At 36.5% G+C, this 17,750-nt stretch overlaps 1 protein-coding gene across 4 annotated transcripts in view; it reads left to right on the top strand.

Annotated features, from left to right (window-relative positions):
• Nucleotides 1-17,750, top strand: part of IQCM (IQ motif containing M) — a 440,692-nt gene that overhangs the window by 262,131 nt on the left and 160,811 nt on the right. For all 4 annotated transcript variants that reach the window (XM_084755724.1, XM_084755722.1, XM_084755723.1 and 1 more), the window contains one exon: nt 1,201-1,335. In XM_084755724.1, the coding sequence (XP_084611850.1) occupies nt 1,201-1,335 (135 nt within the window). The remainder of the gene's footprint in view (nt 1-1,200; nt 1,336-17,750) is intronic.

Below are 17,750 nucleotides of genomic sequence, written 5' to 3'. Positions count from 1 at the left end.
TTATCTTCTTTAGAGGGGCTGAAGAGTTTTTGGATTTTGCTGGCTCTCTGGGGGCCAAAAACTGAGGCATAGTAGTATCTGTCAGTCCATGTATTTCCTCTTTTCCTTTTCCCCTTATAATAACAAAGTTGAAAATGTCCAGATTGGCATCCACAGTGCATCCCCAAATAGAGCCTGTTTCCTCTCTCTAGCACCCATTGCTCTTTGACCGGAATGACCCTTACTTAGCAGCAGGTGTGCTCTGATGTGGGTCAAGACACCTTGCTTCATGGGAAAGCCTTGTTTCTTCTTTCCACCATGATTCAGACCACATAACTCTTCTACTCTTTATCCAGAACACCAATAGTACTTCTGTGGCCATCCCTAGGAGGCACAATAAAAGACTGTTTTAGTACTCAGCCACAGAATCCCAATCACATGTATTTTCAAAATGTTCCCTTTGTTTTTACCTAGTCTTGTTTTCATACCCCCAATTCTGTCATTGTCCTTTTTATTTTTAGTTTCAGAGTAACTTATTTAATTTTTTTAGTTTTAACCCAGTCTTCCCCTCAAAATCTCTTGATTTGTAACTAAAGATTTCACATTTTTGTAGCTTGAATTATTATTATTTTTAAGCTTAGAAGCACACATGATAGTCACATGCATACGCCATTCACATGATTTTCCAGACTGTGTTCTGTGGTTTCTAGCTGATAAAGTTACTGAGGAAAAGTCTTTTACAAATCTGTGTATAGCTTGTATGCTTTTTTTGTTGTTGTTGTTTTGTTTTTTGTTTTTTTTTTGTTTGTTTGTTTGATTCCTAGTCAAGTTGGGAAGGTAATGGAAGATGGCACATTGAGAACCATGGTGCAGTTTATGAATACATATCACAGTGGTTAGGCAGGCATGAGGTTAGACAGTGGGTTCCCTGTTCAACATAGGATCTGAGCAGTAGAATAGAACTATCCTGTGTTCCATGGGAAGCCATACTGAATTCATTCTGTGGAAATTCATGCTGAGGAAATGGGTGAGGAAGAGAAGCCCTGCCTCATGCCCCTAGCCAGAAGACTGCCACAGGCTTCTGTAATTCCAACGGCTAGTCCACACATTAACTGTAACTGGGTTACTGTTAACTGCAGTACAGAGGAACTTTTTAGGTGACTTGTCGCTGGTACATTGTTTGTAAAATAATCTACATTATTTTACCACTTTGTCTTTTAGTCTATGAAATCATGTTTGCCAAGAGAGAAGACTGGCAGGGATTAGAGAGAAGTGAGCTCCTCAGGTACTTCAACGACTGTGGCCATTTCCCCACGCAGAGCCAGATCGATGAGTACTGGGACCTGTTCCACAGACGTAAGTGCTGCCCTCTCACTCAGCGCGCCCTGCTCCCCATATCTTCTGCCCTTGCTTTTCCTCGTTGGTCCTTTGTTTACCTCTCTTGTTTTATTGACTGTTTAGCTGTGTATACTCACTTTATGTTGCATTTTATTAAATAAGGACATTTTCATGAACGTATGAATTTTATGTTGAGCCCACTCCCCTGTGCACCGTCTACTTCATGTTAAAGTCCTTTTCCTCAAAAATGCTTGTATCAGAACTTAATCCATATGAAGAAAGGCAGGTTAAAATAAATTAAAGTTGTGTTTTAATTGGCAAGTGTAGAGAAGATGGTTTCAGCTTTTATTTTAAAATATGCATTTTGATATACCAATAAGTTACAGCTAACTAAGTATGTTAATTATTTTTCAGCTGATATGACAGATATCTTAGAAAAGCAATGTAAAAGGAATTATCTTGACTCCTGGTTTTAGAGAACTCAAACACCCAATGAAAGGAGAGCAAGGGAAGGAGGTAACAGGACAGAATTCCACCAGAAGGTGCAGTGTACAAGAACATATCTCAGTGATGTATTTCTGGAAATTATGCAGAATATATCCATGTACAAATTTTTAAAAATGGCTGCTAAAATCTTTCTGCTGGATAGTTAGGTTTGATATTGATGAACACAGTCAGCATCAAAGGCGTAAACACTTTTAAATTTTTAAATTATTTTTAAAAATTTATTCATTTTACATCTTGATCTCAGTTCACTTCCTTGTCTCCTTCTGATCCCACTCTCCCTCTCTCTTCCCCGCCGCCCATGTTCCTACCCTTGTCCTCAGAGGAAGCCTTTCTCCCTTACCAACAGACACTATCAAGTCTCATCAGGACTGCTTGCATCCTCTTCCTCTGCGGCCTGGCAAGCACTTCCCACACCTGGGGGTGGAGCTAGTGATTGAAAAGCAGAAAGCAGAGTCCATGGCTGAGATATCCCCTGCTTCCATTACTAGGGGATCCATATGGAGACTGAGCAGGGAGGGGTCTAGGTCCTCTCCTTGTGTGGTCCTTGGTTGGTGCATCAGTCTCAGCAGTCCTCCCGGGGACCAGGTTTGTTGGCTTTGTTGGTCTTCTTGCAGAAGTCCTCAACTCTTCCATAAGACTCCCTGCGCTCGACCCAAAGTTTGGCTGTGAGTCTCAGCATCACCTGGAATCCCCTGCTGGCTGGAGTCTTTCAGAGGACCTCTATGGTAGGCTTCTGTCCTGTTTCCCTCTTCAACCACCTCCAGTGTCTGTCCTACTTGCCTCTCTGAGTGATCCTCTCTAGTGTCCTCAGTACTTAGCTTCTTTAGGTCTGTAGATTGTAGTATGGTTATCCTATATGATAAGTTTAATGTCTATTTACAAGTAAGTATATGCTATGTGTGTCCTTCAGGGTCTGGGTTACCTAACTCAGGATGATCTTTTCCAAATCCATCCATTTGCCTGCATATTTCCTTATGTCCTCATTTTTAATAGCTGAATAGCATTCCATTGGGTAAATGTACCACCGTTTCTTTATTCATTCTTAGGTTGAGGGACATCTAGGTTGTTTCCATATTCTGGCTATTACGAATAAAGCTTCTATGAACATAGTTGAGCAAATGTCCTTGTTGTATGGTGCAGCGTCTTTTGGGCATATTCCAAGGAGAGGCATGGCTGGGTCCTGATGTAGATGTATTCTGAATTTCCTGAGAAAGCACCAGATTGATTTCCAAAGAGGTTGTACAAGTTTGCACACCCACCAGCAATGAAGGAGTGTTCCGCTTTCTCCACATCCTCGCCAACATGTGCTGTCACCTGAGTTTTTGATCTTAGCCATTTTGATGGGTGTAAGATGGAATCTCAGAGTTGTTTTGATTTGCATTTCCATGAAGAGCTTCTTGGCCATGCAATATTCTTCTGTTAAGAATTCTCTATTTAGTTCTGGTCCCCATTTTTGATTGGATTTGTTGGTGTTTAATTTTTTGAGTTCCATATACTTATATGATATTAGCCCTTTGGCAGACATAGAAATGGTGAAGATCTTTTCCCAATCTGTAGGCTGCCATTTCATTCTACCGACAGTGTCTTTTGCCTTATAGAAACTTTTTCTGTTTCAAGAGGTCCTATTTATTAATTGTTGATCTTGGAGCCTGAGCTGTTATTTTTCTGTTCAGGAAGTTGTCTCCTGTGCCAGTCAGTTCAAGGCTCTTCTGCACTTTGTCTTCTAATAAACTTAGTGTTTCTGGTTTTATGTTAAAGTCTTTGATCCACTTGGACTTGAGTTTTGTGCAGCATGATAAATATGGATCTATTTGCATTTATCTACATGTAGTCATCCAGTTACAACACCACCATTTGTTGAAGACACTATCTTTTTCCATTGTATGATTTTGTCTCCTTTGTCAAAAATCAAGTGCCTATAGGTGTGTAGGTTTGTTTCTGTGTCATTGTTTGATCCCACTGATTCACCAGTATGTTTCTATGCCAGTATTATGCCATTTTTATTACTGTTGCCACTATAGTACAGCTTGAAATCAGGGATGGAGATAACTCCAGAAGATTTTTTTGTTGTTGTTCATGATTGTTTTAGGTATTCTTTGTCTTGTTTTGTTTTGTTTCGTATGAAGTTGATAATTGTTCTTTCAAGGTCTATAAAGAATTGTGTTGGTATTTTGAGGGGAATTGCATTGACTCTTTAGATTGCTTTTGGTAAGATGACCATTTTTACTATGTTAATCCCCCCAATCTATGAACATGGGGTATCTTTCCATCTTCTGATTTCTTCTTCAATTTCTTTTTTTTTTTCAGAGATTGAAAGTTTTTTTTAAATACAGGTCTTTCATTTGCTTAGTTAGAGTTACACCAAGATATTTTATGGGTTTTTTTTTGTGGCTATTGTGAGTAAGTAACTTTTGTAAGCAGAATCTATCAAGAAAATTGTAAATTTCATTTAGATTTTCAAATTCTGTGGTATATAGGCTTTTGAAGTAAGACCTTTCCTCTGTATCTGTTGTTATTTAAGCTTTTTCTTTTCTGATTTTGTAAATTTGGAAGTGTCTTTCTGTCTTTGATTTAGTTTGGCTAAGGGTTTGTCTATCTTGTTGATTTTCTTAAAGAACTAGCTCTTGGTTTTGTTCATTCTTTGTGTTATTCTCTTTGTTTCTAGTTTATTGATTTCAACCCTGAGTTTGATTATTTTCAGCCATCTACGCCCATTGAATGTCTGCTTCTTTTCTGTTTCCTTGGGCTTTCAAGTGTTCCATTATTTTGCTTGTATGAGATAGCTATAATTTCTTTATGAAAGTACTTAGTGTGAGGAACTTTCCTCTTAGCACTGTTTTCATGGTGTCTCATACATTTGAGTATGTTGGGCCTTCATTTTCATTGGATTTTAGGAACTTTTTAATTTCTTTTTTTCTTCCCTGACCCAGTAGTCATTCAGTAGGAAGTTGTACAGTTTCCATGTATGTATAAGCTTTTGTTGTTTCTGCTGTTGTTGATGTCCTGCTTTAGTCCATGGTGGTCTGATAAGGAGTTTTCGATAGTAAGACAGGTTAACTCCTGGCAACACCCAGCCTACCTCAAAGAAGCTGGTGAACATTAAAGAACCTCCTTATGAAGATGGCTTCAAATGTGGCAAACCATCTACTGTTTTGGCTACAGGGTTCTGCCTAAAAATGGGCAAGCTTGGATGCAGGCAGAGTCGATGGCAAAACTCTGCCAAGAGAGTATAGTTCCTGCCTCACAAATATGTCTGTCAGATATACTGTGCCAGAAGACTTAAGATGATGCTCCAATGTTAAACAGAGTTTTGGGTGACTGTTCAGGCAGCAAACTGTCTCTGTCATTTTTTTTCACCTTAGAAGCTGCTCATTCTGTATATTCAGGTAATTACTTTTATTTCTTCTGAAGTCTCTGATGGGGTTGAAGACCAGATAGTTTATTTTTACAATTAAGCTTAATTGTTTAAGGGTTAAAATATTTTTAGGTCTACATAGATGTTTTAGGTTGATAGAGATGAGATATAACTGATATTAATTTACATTCAGAATTTTAGACTCACCAAGGTAAAAAATGTTTTCTTCAATGTTGCCAAATACAAGTAGTCAAAACACTATGAATGTAACATTAATATAATTCATGTTTTATGATTCTTCTTGTATGTAGTTTATTTTATATATGTATAATAATATAAATGTATATGTAAAAATAAAAAATACTAAAAGGAAGAAAAAGAAACAAGGCATTATTTTAAACTTCTTGTGACAACTATGTGATCAGTTTTGGAGAAAGATTCCTTGAGATACTGAGAAGATGATATATTTTTTGTGTTTTGGTGAAAAGTTCTCTGGATGTCTGTTAGGTCCTTTTGATTCATGGCATTTTCTAGTGGCATTACTTCTCTTTCATTGACCTTTCCTTTGATAATAGTGGAGTTTTGAAGTCTCCCACCATGAGTGTGTAGGGTTCGATGTATAATTTAAGCTGTAGTGTTTCTTTTACAAATGTGGTGCTGTTTTATTTCGGGCATAGATATTCAGAATTGACATGTCATCTTGGTGGAATCTTCATTATATGAGAATGAAGTGTCGTCACTCATCTCTTTTGATAAATTTTAGTTCAAAGTCTATTTTATTAGATATCAGAATGAGTACTCTAGTTTGCTTCTTAGGTCCATTTGCTTGGAAAACCCTTTTCTAGCCCTTTACTCTCAGTTAATGTCTATCTCTCTGGCTGAGGTGTGTTTCTTGTATGCTCTACTCTTTGTGCATACATGCTGTTAGTCTGTGTCTTGTTATTGAAGAATTGAGTCTACTAATGTTGAGAGATATTAAGTACCAGTGACTGTTAGTTCCTGTTATTTTGGTGCTGGTTGTGGTAGTGTGCTTGTGTGCTTGTCTTCTTTTGGTTTTGTTGTAGTAAAGTTATTTATATCCTGTAGTTTCTTGTTTTTCCTTTTTCTTTCATGCATTCATTCATTCTTTCTTTCTTTCTTTCATTTCTTTGTAGTTAACTTTCTTGGGTGGGAATTTTCCTTCTAGTATCTTCTATGCATAGATATTATTTAAATTTGGTTCTGTCATGGAATATCTTGTTTTCTCCATCTATAGTGATTGAAGTTTTGCTGGGTATAGTAGTCTCTATGGTCTTTAAATGTTTGCAAGACATCTTCCCTGGCCTTTCTGGCTTTTATGATATCTATTGAGAAGTCATGTGTGATTCTGATAGGCTTACCATTATATGTTACTTGGTCTTTTTCCCTTGCAGCTTTAAATACTATTTTTTGCTCTGTACATTTAATGTTTTGATTATTATGTGTGTGTGTGTGTGTGGGCAGAGGGAGGATTTTCTTTTCTCTAATCTATTCTGTGTTCTGTATGCCTCTTGTATGTTTATGGGCATCTCTTTCTTTAATTGTGGAAGGTTTTTTATCTGTGATTTTATTGAATATATTTTCTGGGCCATGATGCTAAGAATTTTCTTTTTCTTCTATTCCTATTATTCTTATGTTTTGTCTTTTCCAGATGTCATAATTTCTTGGATGTTTTGTATCAGACAGTTTTCAGATTTATCACTTTTGTTGATGGATGCATCAGTTTCTTAGACTATATCTTCTACACCTGAGGTTCTTTTCTCCATCTCTTGTATTCTGTTGGAGATGTCTACCTCTTTAGTTCCTGTTTTCTTCCCTAAGTTCCCCTGTCCAGAATTTCCTGAGTTTGTGCTTTCTTTATTATTTCTATTTCCATTTTTAGATCTTGAATAGTTTTATTCATTTCCTTCACACGATTGTTTGTATTTTCCTGCACTTCTTTAAACCATTTGTTCAATCCCTTCACCTGTTTGCATTTTTCTGTATTTCTTTGAGTGATTTATTCATTTCTTATCTAAAGGCCTCAATCTATTTGTATCTTCCTATATATCGTTTAGGGTTTTATTTGTTTCCTCTTTAAAGGCTGTTATAATCTCTCATTGTGTTCCTAGCATTGTTATCAATGTAAAAATATTACACTTTCTTGGTTCAACTTATTCTCAAGTGTTTTAATTTTCAGATGCCTTTATAAGTAGAATTATTTTTAATTTATTTACTTATACTATAATTTTTGTAAAAGAATCACAGCTTATGTTTTTTATGTTAGCATTTCTTTATACATGCAAGTGCGATGGCTTTCTAACATGTTTAATGATGATGTATCTATAATTCATGCCAGGAAAAACAATATTTTAGTGTATATATTTTGATATAGGAAAAATATCCAGAAAAGGTGGATGGTGTACAAATATCAACACTGTAATTTGATTTTATTCTTAAATGTCTCTTCCTTTTCTCTTCAAGGATAGCCAGCATTTTTTTTAACCTTTGGACTTTGGCCATTGGTAGCACTATACTTAGAATTATGTTCTCAGCCTTTATGACTACTTGTTAACCTATTGCCAGACACATCTGAATTACTTTGAATTTCAGTGTCTATGACTAAGTTAGTTGTTTGGGCTTTTAAAACAAAACAAAATACTGATTTTAGAAAATGTGGAAAATATCATAATATATAAAACTTATAATAATAATAATAATAACATGTAAAATCTTTCTTTCTAGCTCCTACTCTGCATATAACATTTTTATGGAAGCCTATATTTTCTGCATATTATATAAGTATATTTCTTTGCTTTACAATACTCTTTTTTCCAGGTTATACATTTATTCACATTATTTATGAGTGAATGCCAATCTGTCATATGAGTATTCTAAAATGAACTTACTGTTGTATATTTAAGTAGTTTTGATTTAAAATAATTTAATTTTAAAAATTAAATGCAAGAAACAATGATTTAAAAATGAGCAGGTGTTGATACTCAAAGTATAATGTTTCCAGCTTAATAGTTTCACAGTGTGGTTTTGCTTGCTGATTATTTTAGAGTGTACCATGCTCCAACTCTGAATCATTGGCGTTTACTTCCCACCTCTACAACTCAGTAGCTATTTGTCTTTATAAGGCTGTTTTAATCCTTTTTATTTTTTCTTTTCTATAAAAGTCATAAAATACCCAAGCCACAGTATTGTTGTGAGGCTTAAATGAAATTATTCATGTGAAATATTTGAATATAGGTGCTCAATAAGTGTTGGATCTTATTATTTGTTAATTATAGTTATTTTAGTGTTTTCTTTTTTGATTTGAAGATGTTTAAATATTGAACTTTATTTAATTGTATAGTGACTCATTTCATAGAGATTTTAGCCAATTGGCTTCTACCCATATCGTTTCTCTTGATTTCATAAGTGTTTTCTACTCATTTGACAGAGGAGGACAGGAGCAAAAGAAACTTTTAAATTCATTGATAAGACTGAAGGTTCAATCCAAGTCTCTTTAATCACTTTGATTTTGATTTGATTTTGTTTTGTGAAGATATTTCAAAATTATTGTTATGAAACACAATTATGCTAGAGAAAGACTTTGGGGCTTCAAATATAGCTCAGTGGTAGAGTACTTGCCTAGCCTATGCATGGTCCTGGGTTCTACCTCAGAAATGCAAAAAACAAATAAATTGGATTGATCTTACACCAGTGACCTAGCAGCACACATGAAATCTCCAGAATAAAAAGACACAAACTGGTCCAAGAGTATTTCATGGCAGGAAATTATCAAACTCAGGGCTGAAGTCAATATGTTAATAAGAGAACAATGCAAAGAATCAACAAAGCCAAGGTCTGGTTCTTTGAGAAAATCATCAAGACACACAAGTCCTTAGCCAAATTAAATAAAAATCAGAGAGATGATATCCAAATAAATGAAATCAGAAATGAAAAGGGGGACATAACAACAGACACTGAGGAAATTCAGAGAATCATTAGGTCTTACTTCAAAAACCTATACATCACATAGTTAGAAAATCTGAATGAAGTGGATGAACTTATAGATAAATACCACTTACCAAAGTTAAATAAAGATGAGGTAAACTGTTTAAATAGACCTATATACCCTAAGGAAATAGAAGCAGTCATTAAAAGTCTCCTAACCAAAAAAGGCCCAGAGCCAGATGGTTTTAGCACAGAATTCTACCAGACTTTCAAAGAATAGGTAGCACGAATACTCCTCAAACCATTACACAAATAGAAGTAGAAAGAACATTGCCAAGCTTATTCTTTGAGGCCACAGTCACCCTGATACCTAAATCACACAAAGACTCAACAAAAAAAAGAGAATTTCAGGCCAATATCCCTATGAACATTGATGCAAAAATACTAAAAAAAAATTCACAAATGGAACCCAAGAACACATCAAACATCATTCATCATGACCAAGTATGCTTCATCTCAAGGATGCAGAGATGGTTCAATATATGAAAATCCCTCAAAGTAATCTACCATATAAGCAAACTGAAGGGAAAAAACCCACACGATTATCTCCTTGGATGCTGAAAAAACCTTTGACAAAATCCACACTCATTCATGTTAAAGTATTGGAGAAATTTTGGATACATGGCACATACCTAAGTACAATAAAGGCACTATATAGCAAGCCTATAGCCAATCTCAAATTAAATGGATAGAAACATAAATCAATTCCACTAAAGTCAGGGACAAGAGAATGCTGCCCACTCTCTCTGTTTCTCTTCAATATAGTACTTAAAGTCCTAACTATAGCAATAAGATAGCTAAAGGATATCAAGGGGGATACAAATTAGCAAGAAAGAAAGGTTACCAAGAAGAGACTTGATACCCTATGAGCATATACAGGGGGAGGTAATCCCCCTCAGGAACAGTCATAGGGGAGGGGAATACGGGGAAAAGAGTAGGGAGGGAAGAATGGGAGGATACAAGGGATGGGATAACCATTGAGATGTAACAAGAATAAATTAATAAAGGAAAAAAAAGAAATCAAAGTATTGCTATTTACAGATGATATAATAGTTAGTATACATAGGTGACCCTCAAACTTCTACCAGGGAACTCTTATAGCAGATAAACACCTTCAGCAAAATGGTTGGATACAAAATTAACACACACAAAAAAAAAATCAGTAGCCCTCCTTTATATAAATGATAAACTGGCTAAGAAAGAAATTAAGGAAACAATACCACTCTCAGTAGCCACAAATAATATAAAATATTTTGGTGTAACTCTAAACAAGCAAGTGAAAGACCAGTATGAAAAAAACTTCAAGTCTCTAAAAAAGAAATTGAAGAATTATCAGAAGATGGAAAGGATTGACATAATAAAAATGTCCATCTTACCAAAAGCAGTCTCCCAGAGTCAATGCATTTCTCATTAAAATTCCAATGCAATTCTGTACAGACCTGGGAAGAGCAATTCTGAACATCATAACTCCCCAGCTCCAAAAAATCCCTCAGGTTAGCTAAAACAATCCTTAAAATAAAAGACTGTCTGGAGGTGTCACCATCACTGATTTTTAAGCCATACTACAAAGAAATAGTAATAAAAATTGCATGGTACTGGCATACAAACAGATAAGTAGATCAATGGAATCAAATTGAAGATCCAGAAATGGACCCATAAGCCTAAGAACACCTGATTTTTAACAAAAAAGCCTAAACAAAACAATGGAAAAAAGAAAGTCTCTTCAACAAATTGTCATAGTATAATTGGATATCTGCATGTAGAAGAATGCAAATAAGGGTACCAAGAAGAGACTTGATACCCTATGAGCATATACAGGGGGAGGAGGTCCCCCTCAGTCACAGTCATAGGGGAGGGGAGTAAGGGGAAATGGAAGGGAGGGAAGAATGGGAGGATGCAAGGAACGGGATAACCATTGAGATGTAATATGATTAAATTAATAAAAAATATTAAAAAAATAAGAATGCAAATAGATCCATATTTACTACCCTGTACAAAATTCAAGTCAAAGTGGATCAAAGACCTCAACATAAAACCAGATACATGAAATCTAACAGAAGAGATAGTGGGGAACAGCCTTGAACTCATTGGTACAGGAGACAACTTTCTGAACAGGACAACAACAGGCCCTAAGATCAACAATTAATAAACTGGACCTCATAAAACTGAAAAGCTTATGCAAGGCAAATGACACTGTCAATAGGACAAAACAGCAGCCTACAGGATAGGGAAAGATCTTCACCAACCCTATGTTCAGCAGAGGGCTAATATCCAAGATATACAAAGAACTCAAGAAATTAAACACCAACAATGCAATTAAAAATGGGGTACAGAGTTAAACAAAGAATTCTCAACAGAGGAATCTCAAATGTCCATGATGCACTTAAAGAAATGCTCAACATCCTTACTTGTAAGGGAAATGCAAATCAAAACATCTCAGAGTTTTTCATCTTAACACCTGTCAGAATGGCTAAGTTAAAAACTCAAGTGACAGCACGTGTTGGCAAGGATGTGGAGAAAGGGGAACACTCCTCCATTGCTGGTGGTAGTACAAACTTATACAACCACTTTGGAAACCAATCTGGTGCTTTCTCAGCAAACTGGGACTAGATCTACCTCAAGACACGGGTATACCACTCCTAGGCATATACCCAAAGAATGCTTTACCATTCCACAAAGACGTTTGATCAACTATGTTCATAGGAGCTTTATTCTCAACAGCCAGAAACTGGAAACAACCCAGATGTCCCTCAACTGAAGAATGGATATGGAAATTGTGGTACATTTATATAGTGAAATACTCAGCTATTAAAATCAAAGACACCATATAATTTGCAAGCATTTGAATGAAAATAGAAACGGTTGTCCTGAGTGAGGTAACACAGACGCAGAAAGACACTCATGGTATTTACTCACTTGTAAATGGATATTAGCCATAAAGGACAGGATAGCCATGGAACCAAAGAAGCCAAGGGGAGCCCAAGGGAAAAATGCTTGAATTTCACTCAGAACTGAAAATAAAGTAGAAATCTGAAGTAGATGGAGGGAGAGAACTGTGTGGGAGGGGGAGTAATGAAAGCAATGGGTGTGGGGACCTGATATGCAGAAATTGGGGGTGGTGGTGGGAGGACTGTGAGAGAGAATTGAAATTGCTCAAGAAGCAACTTTGGGTCAATGGAAGCTCCAGGGAGTCTGTGGGGTGACCCTTGCTGAGACCCCTAGTACTGAGGGTTGAGCAGCCTGAAGTCGCCACTTCCTGTAGACAGGTAGGACTTCCGGTGGAGGGAGGGTGACACTAACCCACCCATAAAACCTTTGACCCAAAATTTGTCTTTCCTACCAGAAGTGTAGGGATAAAGATGGAGCAAAGATTGATGGAATCACAAACCAATGACTGGCCCAACTTGAGACTCACCTTATGGGAGAGAGCCAACCCCTGTCACTATTAATGATACTCTGCTATGCTCGCAGGACCCTGGCATAACTGTCTTCTGAGAGGCTTCATACAGCAGCTGGTGGAAACAGATGCAGAGACTCAAAACCAAGCACTAGGCTGAGCTCTAGGAGTTCTGTGGAAGAATGAGATGACGGATAGGGGGAGGTGGAGGGGTTAAGGACAACACCAGAAGACCTACAGAGTCAACCAGCCAGGGCCCATGGCGACCCCCAGAGACCAAACCACAAACCATAAAGTACGGGCTAGACCTAGGACTCCTATACATATGTGGCAGATGTGAAGCATGGTCATCATCTCTGTCCCCTAAAAAAGTGAATAAGGGCTGTCTCCTCTGTTCCGTACAAGGGCTGAGCCGTCCCTAGCTGGGCTGCCTTGTTAGGCCCCAGTAGGAAAGGATGTGCTTAGACCTCCTGAGATTTGCGATGCCAGAGTGGTTGATACTCCTTGGTGGGAGGAAATGGAGAAGGGGAAAAGGAAAGGGTATAAAAGTGGGGCTGGGAGGAGAGGAAAGAGAAGGAGGAGATTAGGTAGTGAAGAGATTAAATAAATAGAAAATTCTCTTGATGCACACAATACTTTTATTTGAAAGTGAAGTAAGTACTGTTAGCAATGGAAAGAAAACAGAATCTTGGAGAAATAATGGTCATTTTGCCCATTTTCAAGAGAATCTGACTGTGTTCATTTTAGATTATCAGCCATCTTTCTTCATACTGAGCCTTTGTGGATGATAGCTTGATATATGCATCCTATACATCTTTTGATCCAGTGGAGTTTTTAATCCAATTCACGTGTAGTTAATTCAATTGATTACCATATAGCATGTGATGCCAAGTAGATCAGATTCCTAAAAGTCTTTGCATCATTAGGTATTTTAAACTTTTTGTAATTCCTATTCTCACTACTATGGTAACAAAGAATTGTAACTGAGGAAATGGGTTTAGTCTGAAATTTTTTTTCTCTAGGAGAATGGAATGTTCTGGGCTGTATGTATTGTGCATATTGAAAGGTCCAAGGCCGGGCGTGGTGGCGCACGCCTTTAATCCCAGCACTCGGGAGGCAGAGGCAGGCGGATCGCTGTGAGTTCGAGGCCAGCCTGGTCTACAAAGCGAGTCTAGGACAGCCAAGGCTACACAGAGAAACCTTGTCTCAAAAAAAAAAAAAAAAAAAAAAAAAAAAAACCAAAAAAAAAAAAAAAAAAAAAAAAGAAAGGTCCAGACCTTGTAAACATGAAACCTTTGACTCATTTAAATCTGCAAAAATGAAACAACTACAGAATGGTATAAGTGAAAAGAAAATACTACCATCTTGTTATTACATTTGTTTTTGGAGAACATTGTTTTTGTTTTTGAGTACATTACTCATAAAATCTTTGTCCTTCTCTATTCTCTCTCCAAATCTGTCTGTGTTTTCCCACTCCCTCTTAGTCATAACCTCTTTTAAAAATATCATTATTATACACATGTTTACATAAATACATATGTATATGTAAACATGCATATTTATATATGTACAGTTCACACAAATACATGTATGTGACCATAATATAATATAATATAATATAATATAATATAATATAATATATAAATGTATATGGCAAGTCCATTTAGTGTTACTTTTAAAAACAAAGTCTTAAATTTTTTCTTAACTCTAATCATTTACCCCTCTATAACAGTTATTTGGCAGAATGCTTAATAAATTTTGCCCACCAGAATAACAAATCTTTTCTCTAGAAATTTAATTGTTTACTCTTACTCTGTTGACCATTTATTTTAAATTATTTGCATATTTAGATATTTTTCATATAAAGCATAAATTTTATTATGGTTATTTTTTATTCTTAATGGCAGTTTTTCCATTACTGCCTTCTTTTGCCTTGTACACAAATATTTTAGTGAATAAATACAATTACACCATAAACTTAAGAACATTATTTAAAAACACTTTAGCATTTCAGTATAGATTGCACTGTAGTGTTAATTTATAACAATAGTGTTATGTTTATATTAAAAGATATATATTAAAACTTAGAGACTTTGTTTCAGTGTAGTTCTGTGTCATGTCTTTACTACACTACTATTGTCACATGTACCACATGTGTGAAAATATACACCTAACAATAATCTTACAGTTATGTTCTTTTGTATTTATGCATTTTGTAACAGTTAAGAGAAAGATTGTGAAAATATTTTTATAAAAGTTTTATTTAAAAATACACTTTCTGTTTCATTTCTCCTCACTCTTTGTCTCGATATGAGCTACCATCTGGTGTCTTTTCTGTAGCAGGGATTCTACCACTGGGTTCTTTTAATCTCTGTAAGCCTGGAGATATCATTGTCATTTTCATCTTTGAAGAACAGCATGGATGGGTATACAATTGTGAAATACTGATTTTATTTTTCAGTAAGGACTGTGACTCCATTGTTAGTGCCTTCCACCCACTATTTCTGATGGAAATCAATCATCAGTGTTATTTTGTTCTGTGACCAGGAAAAATCTAATTTTCTTTCTATTTTCATGATTGTCTTGAAGTACTTTGGTCACTGTATATTTAAGTGTAGTATGTGTCTGCATATACTTATAGTTCAAATTTAAGGTTTATTTGATCTTTTCTGTGTGTTTGGTAAACTTACACAGAAATGTTTTTGGCCCTATCTTTCTCCTCCTGTTCATCTGTTGCTCTTATTGAACATCTCTTAGTACATTTAAACATGTTACAAAAAGTATCTGAGCTCCCTGTTTATTTCATTTTTTAAATATATATATAATTAATTTATTCGTATTACATCTCAGTTGTTATCCCATCCCTTGTATCCTCCCATTCCTCCCTCCCTCCCATTTTCCTCCTACTCCCCTCCCCTATGACTGTGACTGAGGGGGACTTCCTCCCCCTATATATGCTCATAGGGTATCAAGTCTCTTCTTGGTAGCCTGCTATCCTTCCTCTGAGTGCCATCAGGTCTCCCCAACTAGGGGACGTGGTCAAATATGGGGCATCAGAGTTCCTGTGAAAGTCAGACCCCACTCTCCACTCAACTGTGGAGAATGTCCTGTCCATTGGCTATAACTGGGTAGGGGTTCAAAGTTTACTGCACATATTGTCCTTGGCTGATGCCATAGTTTGACCAGGACCCATGGGCCCAGATCTGCTCATCATAATGTTCTTCTTGTAGGTTTCTAGGACCTTTGGAATTCTTCTATTTCCCCATTCTCCCATGCTTCTCTCACCTAGAGTCCCAATAGAATGTCCTTCCCTCTGTCCCACGTTCCGGGTAAGTGAAGACTTTCATGGGACATGCCCCTTGGGCTAGTGTCCAGATATAAGTGAACATATACCATTTGACTCTTTCTGCTTCTGGGTGAACTCACTCATTTTGATAATTTCTAGTTCAATCCATTTGTCCACAAATTTCAGAAATTCCTTGTTTTTAATAGCTGAGTAGTATTCCATAGTGTAAATATACCACAGTTTCTTTATCCATTCTTCTACTGAGGGACAAATAGGCTGTTTCCATGTTCTGGCTATTATGAATAAGGCTGCTATGAACATGGTTGACCAAATTTTCTTGTTGTGTGCTGGAGCATCTTCTGGGTATATTCCAAGGAGTGGAATAGCTGGGTCTTGAGGAAGCCCTATTCCCATTTTTCTGAGATAGCACCAGATATATTTCCAAAGTAGCTGTATTAGTTTGTATTCCCACCAGCAATGAAGGAGCGTTCCTCTTTCTCCACATCCTTGCCAGCATGTGGTATTGCTTGAATTTTTGATCTTAGCCATTCTGATGGGTGTAAGATGGAATCTCAGAGTTGTTTTGATTTGCATTTCCCTGATGATTAAGGAGGTTGAGCATTTCTTTAAGTGTTTTTCAGCCATTTGATATTCTTCTGTTGAGAATTCTCTGTTTAGTTCTGAGCCCCATTTCTCAATTGCTCCCTGTTTATTTTTAAAACCATTTTTGTCTTCAAATTAGTTAATACATGTTGATCTATTTTCAAATTTACTATTTCTTTTGTCTTCATTTAACTGCGGAAAAACTCATTCTGTGATCCTTCAAGCCCTTATTGTGTACCTATAATGTACCTGGTTAACTTTTTATTTGTTTAGTTAATCTTGATAATCATTTTTTGATTGTCACCATATTTTCTTTTAATTCTTTATGGTTTATGGTAATAAGTTGAATGTTTATCTTAGTATCTCCTTTCATGCCTGCACTAAGCCTCCAGTTCCACAGTTAATGTTACTTAGAACCTGACTTTGGATTATTAGGTATATGTTCCTGTTTCTCTGCATGTCCCATTTATGTTGTTCTTAATATTGAATACCAGACATTTTAGATAGTGTTATTATATGTATGGATTCTTGCTCAGCTCCAAAGCTTTATTTATTTGTGTAGATCTGATAGGTGGAAACTGATCCAAAGGGCCCCTATGCTTATTGACTGTTAATTTATCTAATTATTATTTAAAGGTGTGTGTGTGTGTGTGTGTGTGTGTGTACACATATGTAGGGGCCCAAGCTTGAAGTTAGGTCTGTTCCTTTATCACTCTGTACCTTATATACTTAGACTTCCTCACTGATCACAGGGTTCACCCGCTCAGCTAGAGCAGCTAAGCAGTATGTCTGCAGGGTCTGCCTGTCTCCCCGCTCCCCACACTGAGGTACAAACATGTGTGGCTGCACCTTGCTCTATGTGGAAGCTGGAATCTGAACTCAGACTCTCATGCTTGGGCAGAAAGCAGTCCACCGTTTTCCAGGTGACACAGAATTTACTTTTGATGAAATTGTTATTTTTAAACATGTTCAAAATCACCTTTCAGCATTAGAGAGACAGTCACGTACAAGTAGACAACGGAAGCATCCCAAGTTTCACTCATAAACATGCTGAGTGAGAAGATGCTACAGGTGTTAATTATGACTTCAATCCGGAAATGAGAGAAATTATAGAGTAGCTAAAGCTTGCGTTAATCATTGCAGGAAAGTTAACCAGGTTGAAAACAAACACAAAAGTTTGACAAATAGAAGAATTGCACTGTGTAATTTAGAATTCTCTGGGCAGCTGGTACCTCTGATTAGGAGGACATGTGTGTTTGCTGGGCAAGTGGAAAGGGCACTAT

Source organism: Acomys minous (assembly GCF_964271855.1).
Source record: "Acomys minous genome assembly, chromosome: 14".
Lineage (NCBI taxonomy): Eukaryota > Metazoa > Chordata > Mammalia > Rodentia > Muridae > Acomys > Acomys minous.
The sequence above is the reverse complement of the archived record's forward strand: the minus strand, read 5'-3'. Positions and strand labels throughout refer to the sequence as shown.